At 36.9% G+C, this 8,974-nt stretch overlaps 1 protein-coding gene across 2 annotated transcripts in view; it reads right to left on the bottom strand.

The window, feature by feature from the left end:
* Window positions 1–226: 226 nt before the first annotated feature.
* ETNK1 (ethanolamine kinase 1) overlaps window positions 227–8,974 on the bottom strand; it is a 29,238-nt gene continuing 20,490 nt past the window's right edge. For both annotated transcript variants that reach the window (XM_086885447.1, XM_086885445.1), the window contains exons 8-9: window positions 8,102–8,175; window positions 227–7,016 (exon numbers count right to left, since the gene is read on the bottom strand). In XM_086885447.1, coding sequence (XP_086741573.1) covers window positions 6,944–7,016; window positions 8,102–8,175 — 147 coding nt within the window. In that variant the 3' untranslated portion in view covers window positions 227–6,943. The remainder of the gene's footprint in view (window positions 7,017–8,101; window positions 8,176–8,974) is intronic.

Below are 8,974 nucleotides of genomic sequence, written 5' to 3'. Positions count from 1 at the left end.
CCAAGCCTATCTAATATGCAAAATGGTTAAACTCTAATATGCAAAAAGTTAACTCTGTGCAAGCCAAATTCTGGCTGAAAATATTTATTTTTAGCTGCATTGTCAATTCCATAGAGAGGTATGCATTTGGACATAAGCCAAAACCTTTGAGGAGCTCTTGACTATTCTGTATCATAAGTTTTCAAACCTGGGGAAAGCAAAATCATCACAATATATACTAACAGCACCATTAGAAACCAACTTTATTGTTGCAGTTTGAAATTATTTACACAATATAAATCTCTTTGAAAGGTACATTACTTCATTTAATCAGTGGTAGAAGGCCTTAGAATAGTTCCAATCACATTTAGCTCAAAAGAAATACAATTCACTCCAATGAATAAATGATGCACCTAAATACCACAACATACAAGAGGCATAGGGACTCTTTTGGGGAATGATGGTGCTAGAAGATGACAAAGGCTCTTTTATAAATTGAACTTAGTTTACTCACAGGTGGACTTGTGTTTGAAAAAACACTGAAAAAATCCGCAGTAACAAAGAAAATTACACAAAATGGAATATATTCCTAATATGCTGTGGCCCTGTGTCTGCAAGTGTTCAAAAGGTTTTAGTGAAGAGGCTTAGAACCAAAACTTGAAGTCACACCTTAGAAAGATTGGATACATTCTCCGTGCTGAGACTATTCAAAGCACTTGAGTACGAAACAGCAGCAGCAACTACTACAATGTGATACAAAATGGCAAATGGAAACTTGCTACAAAAAAAAAATAACTTTCACACACTGAAGACTGGACACTTATTTTCTGGTAACACTTAAGAATTACTACTACCAAAAATTTAGAAACATATACTTCTTCTCCAGATCATGCTATATTTTATCAGTTTTATACGGTATTTTTCATGTTTCTCTTCCAAGGTCTCCTTCATCTCACATTTTGCACAGGTGTCTACATGGGAAAAAAACCCAAATCCACTTAATAGAGGAAAAACACAGTTGCAATGCCACAGAAATAGGCTGATGCAGGACCTGAAATTATTTCAGCATTTAGTGACAAAGTCTGCTTGCTAGACTTCAAGTAACTTATTTTCCTTTCTCTTGTATTTCCATGAAGTTTCCCTCTGTGTCCTCTCTCTATAAACATCAAATCAAAGATATTTGGGAAGTCCATGAACTAAATTCTACACCACAGGGAAACTGATAACAGCTTGACAACTTTAGAAGGCTGCAGAACCAGTATGAAACATTGAACCAAAAATTTAGTCATCTGGTGAAGCCTGGCCACCAGTTTTCTGACATTTCCCAATAGTAATAAAACCCTTTATGAAAGAATTTGGTCCAGAGCACTATCCACACTATTAAATACACAGAAAGACCCAAAACACAATGTATTGCAAAGTAATCAGCTACAAAAAAATCCTTTAATAAATGATTTTTTGAACAGTCTCTTCCCTCTCTCTGCAGGTTGACTGGTTTCCTAATTACACAATCTCTACAGGTCAAACCAACTGTAAAAGTCACTTTAAAAGAAAAAACTTTAAAAAAAATAAAAAAAATAAAACTTTTCCAGTGTCTCAGCACTTCACTTGGATGGAGCAGCTCCTTACTACCAGCCTGTGCAAACCTTTTACACATTTTCCTTCCCACTGAAGGTCTCTAAGCCTCAAAGTCTGGTTTAATCCAACACATTCCATCTGGAAAGATGTGATATCTCACTGTTGAGAGTCCCTTTCCTAAAGATCCTGTGTTTGGCTAACAAAACATCTACCTTGCACAAGCTCAGAGGTCTTTCTATCTTTCACAGCTATTGAAAATAATCAGTTTGCCACTCACAGTCATAAAGAGGAAGGGAAAACTGTCAGCAAGACTGCTTCACATCAGCCTTGCATTTCCCTTAGGGTCTGAAAAAATGCTTTCTGCTCCACTACGAGTACAACCTGCTTGGTGTGGAAGATGACAGTAGAGAGTTGCCAAGTGCAGCAGTTTAGCTATCTTAGAACAGAGCAAATAACAACAAACATGAAAACAAGGAACACACAACCACCTAGAACAGACACATGAAACATGGTCAACCTGCTCTGCTAACTACAAGGACTGCCCCAGCCGAGAGATTATAGTGTCACTGCGGTTTAGACCAATGTTTTATTTAATCAAAAAGTTAACCAGTTTTAAGATTTCTTTTGGTATGAGCAACAAAAGAATATTTGTAAGCTTCTGTTACCTACCAAAGGCTTTAAAAAAAAATCTGAACTTCATTCTGAAACAAACTTTACCCTTTATAATTTGCTTTTGTCCTTAAACCATGAAAGTAAACAAGCATATTCAATACCTTGCTATAGCAAAAAACTTGAGCTCCCAAGTGAGTGATTTCCTTTCACTTACATTTACCAAGCCCATCCCTCCTCTTGACTAGTACTTCTTGGATAAACTTACTTCCCAGGACCTTTGTAATCTCAAGTGTCACCACAGGTAAGGCTGAGAGGTTGTACAAACTGCATCAAGATCAACTTGTCAGATGGAGAAAGAAGATTTGCAAACCAGAATTTTCCAGCCGAGGTATTAAACACACCAGTGAGAAGAATAAACCAACAGCTTGAAAGACACAATGGAGTTCATGACAGACAATGAAAGGCAACAGTGATGAAATACAGCCAGGGGAAAAAACTAACCTTCGTCTGTGTTTGAAGGGTTAAAAGCCTCTTCAGAAAGGGACTTCTTACACAAAAAAAAAAATCTGTTGAGAAGACATGTACTGACAAAGCAGAACGTGATTTTAGTCCAGAAGGAAATAGTGATAAGCCAAGCATGGAAAGGAAGATTTTAGATTCATGTTTACGCTAAAAGAAGTAGGGTTGTGGGCACAAGGAGGAGGGAGAGGGAATCACACACAGGGAAAAAATGTCCACTATAAGTTTTAAATACTCTGAGTACCAATAGTTCTAATGTTGAAGTAAATTAACTGGCAGAACTGTATGAGTGATTTGGGCACTCAATATAAGCACTTAAAAGTTAGCAACTAATCCTATTAGAAGGCTATATCCACCAAAAACATTTGAGGGACTCCTATCACAGCTACCTCAATCAGTGCCCCTATGGCAACACACTCTTCAGGAGTGCTTCAACCCAACACCCTTAGTTTAGAAGTCAACAGCATTCAAGAATGTATAGGAAATGTTTTTGGAAGTTTAAATAAAGTTTTAACTTTTTTTCCCTATCCCACTGGTAACTGCATATACCTCTGACACATGGTTTGCCCTATTATTAGAACAGATTTTCTCTTAATGTAAGTACTGTATAAATCTCTTTATTCCCAGAATCATTCCCAAGAGCAAGATTTCAAAAAAGCTAATGGGGAAAAAAGACACTGGGTGTCCAAGGCTATAAACAGATAACATGAAAGTATTATGCTCCGTTATAAATCAATTTAACAAAAGAAGTCCTCACACAGAGTTAGATTTCTTCTTTACATCGAGATTTCTACAAAATAGGAGAGAATACAATGCAATAACACATAAACGCAAGATAGAGTACAATTCACATTAATTTACAAATGGTTATTTACACTGTTGTATATACATGTACAGTCAGACCTGGTTAATGCAAATTTTATATGTCCTTTTAAAAAGTAAATCAGCAAATGTCAATGAAGGCATTTAAAATTATGTGAAAGGAGACTAGTGACCATTCAAAAATCTTTAGTGCTTGGATGACCTAAGAAATTAGGCCTGGATTAGCCAGATCTGACTGCAGAAATGAGAAGGAAAAAAAATCACACTATTCTGCTTTACAAAAGCAACCAGGCCACTACAGTCTATTGACTTGATGCTATTTCTGCAAGAAAGCCCAGATTAATAATCCTCTTTATATTTACAATATAGCTTTAACTACAGCAAGAATTATTAATTTTGGCATTCATGCCCTTAACTTAACAAAGGCAACAGAGTATCTTCTTGGCAAGTCACAGTCAAAACTACTACAGGATGTTTCTAGAGCCCAGTCATTTTTTTTGTCCTACTTCAAATATCTTCATGTTGCTATTACAGAGACCGAGATAAATTAAATGAAACAAGTACATGTTCTCTAGTACCTAACTTACATTCAGAATGTCCTGTATTCACAGTTTCAAGCTACCTTATCATCTGCAATGCAAATTACTACTTCCAACTTAATGCATCTGTAGATATTCCTCAGGAAATGAGGATATCCGAGTGCTACTGGCTCAAACAGATGTGGAACAAGGCTCAAGGTAACTGGCATTTCATTTTGCTGTTTTACAGTATTTCCTCAGAGCTGATCACAAATGGATTTAACCTGCACTTCTCCTGAGAGAAAGCTGATGCAGAGCAGTGTTGAAGTGTCTGAAGCGAATTCCAACGTGCAAACTTAAAGCCTTGACCAGTACTGCAAAGTCAACCACTGTAACCTGTGACAGTCCTTGTGCTCCTTCAAAGTGGCTCAGGAAAAGCTTGGACTATTTGCTACCTGCTTCAAAGTGCTTTTACAGGATTCACTCCACAAGGATGAGATTGAGCTGCACTCAGGAAAAACTTTGGTTCTGCGGAAGCAAACTTCCATTCCTGCAGTTATTGCTACTTGAGCTATACAAACAAAAATACTACTGACAAAAATTACAGTAACTCCAAACCTAAGTAGTACTGGTACCTGAAAGGGGAATGTGTTTTGCCAGCCATTGGGAAACTTAGGATCTGTCAAGTGTTGGATTTCCCAAGACCAAATGAACTTCACAGCCTTCTTTCAAAATATTCCATAAATACAAAGCAACACTATCAGAAATAAAGCCACTGCTTGGAAGAAAATAGTAACAGAGTTCAAAAACCTTTAGCAATCTTAGTTCCAAGGACATCTTGCTGAACTTAAAGGAAATACAAGACAGCATTCATCAAATGTCAATAAAGTCCATAGGGAGAAAGTACAGAAGATTAAGGTCTTCAGTGCCTTCATGAGCTCTAGCAACATCCTTGATAACTGCTACAAAGTAAATTATAAATGTCTATTTTACCTATTTGTTTCCAATCAAAGAGTTTGTCCAGTATTGTAGCCTCCAGATAATGAAAATGGTTACCTCATTTCAAGTTAGAAAAAAATTCCCAGTTCTCCCATTTGTATAAAGATTTTTAAGGTTTTGACTGAATAAAAAAAAAAAAAATGGAAACATTCAGAGATTAATACAAACAAGAGGAAAAACAAACCCTTAACTGTGCTTTTGTAAAACAACAGAATACCATTGGAAATGGTCTTTATTGGTGAAGATTTTTCATTCACATGAATTTTCTTTGTCTTGAATCACTCCAAGCTTTTGAAAAGCACATATGTATGTACGTGTATATGTACTATACACACATACCCACACTGCCATGTGCCATAAAGCAATTTTGAATAAATATCTTTGCTGGAGTCTGTACAACAGACTCCCCACCCAAGTTTGTGTTTGCATGTGTTCATGCACATGCACAGACTTTGTACATGTGGGCACTTATGTGACCAAAGTGCAAAGTTTTTCAGAGTATCATGAGAGTCAAGTCCATGCCTGCCTAGCCCCAAACTGCAATTGCTGGGCTTGAGTTTTCTGCTATGGGTTCCTTCCCACCTCCTGTCCCCCAATCCCACCCTCCCTTTCAGAGTTAAAGCCTCTTTTCCACACAAACTTATGAATTGTTCCATTAGGTAAACATTTTCTTTTCAGTTAATATTTTGTAATCCAGACCATTCTTGGTATAATACCCTTAAGAAACAAAGCGTGTGTGATGATCAAAACCTCACTGCTCAAGTCATACACTTTTCCTTACTGTCCTTCAAATTGGAGGCTTTGGAAAACAATTTGCTGACATGAAAAAAAAAAAAAAGGACCACCAGACATACCAGAATCTGCACAACTACAGGACCAGGCATTTAAGACTTAAGAGTCCAAGGTTAGAAGATGACAAAGCAGAAAGTTGTCATCCATACAGGAACTGTAAACCTGTGTCTTGCTCCCCAGTGCAACAGGATCTCTGCTCTCCTATCTCCAGTCCAACAGTCCATTCTGCCACTGGAGCACAACAGATACAGACACCAGAATAGTGTTCAAATCTAGAATCAAGTTTCAAAAAGGAAGAGAGGTTTGGAATAGTGGTCTTTTGATTTTAAGAGTGCACTTAATAAACAAGCAGCTTTCCAATGGAAGTTAAAGATGGAAGGTTGTCCATCTAACACCAGTGAATGGTACAATATCCTCAGAGAATCTTGTGGTCACAGAGCTTGAACATTTCTACAGCTCAATAAGCAAAAAAAAAAAAAAAACCAAAACCAAAATGTTGTTTATAATTTCAACAAGATGCTTAATTCTTGTGGAAAAGAAAAGTACCACCATATGGAAAGCTACCTTTAAAAAAAAAAAAAGGGAGGGGGGAAATAAAGATCATCCTAACCCTTCTCCCTAGCTATACCACACTAGAGATCTTACAAGTCTATTGTCACTCCTTTTGCTCGTAGGCCTCTAAAAGAAGAATTCTCTGACATGTCTTCTTTAGCATAAGCTAAGCAACTTCAATAAAATAAGTTGTTAAATGAATCCTTTGGAACAACTTCACTGTCTGCACCCAACTTTAACAAAAACTGATGAAAGCAGCAACAGAATCATGTTAAACATATAATAAATAATTCATATACAACATATGTTAAATTACAAAGAAGGATTAAATTGCCATTTCTACAACTTTTTATAGATTTAGCAAGTTTCTAATCTGTTTTATATCAACAGCAGTACGTATGTTCTTCATAATAAATTTAACATTGAAGGACTGTCTAGAGGCATTATTTATAAAGCAAGAACCACCAAGTGAGCATTACAGCACTTCAACAAATGTTTAGCTTTTTTCCAGTATCTGTTCTCAGAAAAGATTCAGGGGTTGTCTATCCACTTGGTAAGAGTCCTCCTCTTCATTACTCAGGAAGAGTTAACGACATGACCTCCAGTTTCATTTTGAAATACTGGTTAAACCGAACAATTGCATACCTGGTCAAAGGGAGAGAGACATTCCAGGTTAGGAACAGCTAACTCTTCACATGACAACAGCCATGCTAAAGTAGGACTAGTCAAAATTACACTGACCCCAGCACCCTGTTCCCAAAATTGACTCTTAGCAGCTGCCAAGGGAAGAAATTAAGAACAGAGCAATGATATTACAGTATTTCTTCTCCACCATCTCCCAGTCCCAGTTTGCAAAAGAGATGCTGCTCCAGGATTTTCAGAGATAGTGGTTTAGTGTTTAGTTGTTCTTTATGGACTACAGTGCCACAGAAATTTGATCTTGATAATAAAAGCAAATGTGCCAAAGCTGACAAGTTTTTGGGGCTTATCTCTGGTGTTTTCACTCCATCTTGTGGTGACTGCCAGGTACTGCGGCCTGAGATAATTAGGAATCCACATCGGTCTTATTCACAAAACTGACATAATTAAGCTCAGTAAACTGGATTAGTCAGTACAAAAAATTCTGAACTGGGATCTTTTGCCAGGTAAAATGATGAATTCTATCACCTTGCTCAATATTCTCCAGTGGAAAAATTAATTCCTCTGCTTGTTGCCATGAAAGACCATTTTAAAAAGCCAAAGACACAGGTAAATACCCAAAACAGAACTTAACATTCATTGGTGGTACAAAGATTGTTTAAAACAAGAATAGCAACTTCCAGGATCAACACTCCATGCAATAAGTGATCCAGCTCTTTTGTACTATATCTTTGATTCTTACTGTTAGGAACACAGGTCTTGCATCTGACAGCACACCTCACCTTGGCTTTTACACCTTTGTCACCCCAGCAAGAAACACTTAATACGCAGAAACATTATGTTCTTTGCCTTGTAAACCATGCATTTTAACCCAGGGACACATAATTTATAGAACTTTCAGCAACAAAAACACAGACAGCTTTTACTGCCTTGTTTTTCCTTAAAAATGTTGAATTTTATTTTATGATCACAGAGGTCAGGTGTGTTGCTCAGATCTCAGTTTCTGATAGCTGGGGCGTTGGACTAAATGGCCCCACAAACCCCTTTCCACCCTCTAGTATTGCATGAGTGTACATAGCAAGCAGACTTACCCTAGAAAATCAAAATCAATGGTGGAATATTTGGCTTGAATTAAAGCCCACAGTCCCCAAAAGAAGTGTGAAGCCTGAAAGAAAAAAATTCAGCAGCAAAAAATTAACCTTATCTTAAACCTAACACAAACCTATTCTCACAAACACAAAACTTGAGCTCTAAGAGAACACCCAAAACCCAGTCTTCTTGTACTTACTTGATCTCTCTTTACCAAAGAGATTTATAAGCAGTATTATAGAATAAATTACAAGCAGATGAAAAAATCCATTGGAGTCTAACTCCCCATCTGTCATTTTCAAGAGAAACAATATTGCATTTATAAACTTTGTCACTTACTAAGTAGATTGTTGTATGACTATGTACACCATGCTAAAAAAATGCACAGAAATGTAACTACCACCTCTAGTGCTGCTAATTAAATTTGCATTACTCCATATATATTGAACTCAAGTGCAAACAGGAAATGCCTTCTGAATTTTTGATTTCACCCTTAGACCTCTATAATTACACTCACTTTCACTCCTGAGTTGGACAAAGAGATATGTAATGCTTTAGGAAAACCTCTAATTCATCAGCATTTACACAAATTTCTCATCTGTTCCAGACTTATTTCCATTAGGAGTCCAGAGAAGTAGTCTGGAGGCCTCTGTTCACTTTCAGATTGAAAGTATGAATTATATTAATGATAGGACTGTTAATATATTTCAAATTGAACATATAATGGACATAAGCTTGACACTGTCTTTGTGGAAGACATTTCTGGACACCCAGGTTATGAATGACAGACTTTGAACTTCAGCAAATGATTGCTCATATAAATCAATTAAATGGCTTCCTGAAGCTTGCATGTAACACTTGACCAGGAATTTAGT

Source organism: Cyanistes caeruleus, chromosome 4, assembly GCF_971803275.1.
Source record: "Cyanistes caeruleus chromosome 4, bCyaCae1.hap1.1, whole genome shotgun sequence".
NCBI lineage: Eukaryota > Metazoa > Chordata > Aves > Passeriformes > Paridae > Cyanistes > Cyanistes caeruleus.
The sequence above is the reverse complement of the archived record's forward strand: the minus strand, read 5'-3'. Positions and strand labels throughout refer to the sequence as shown.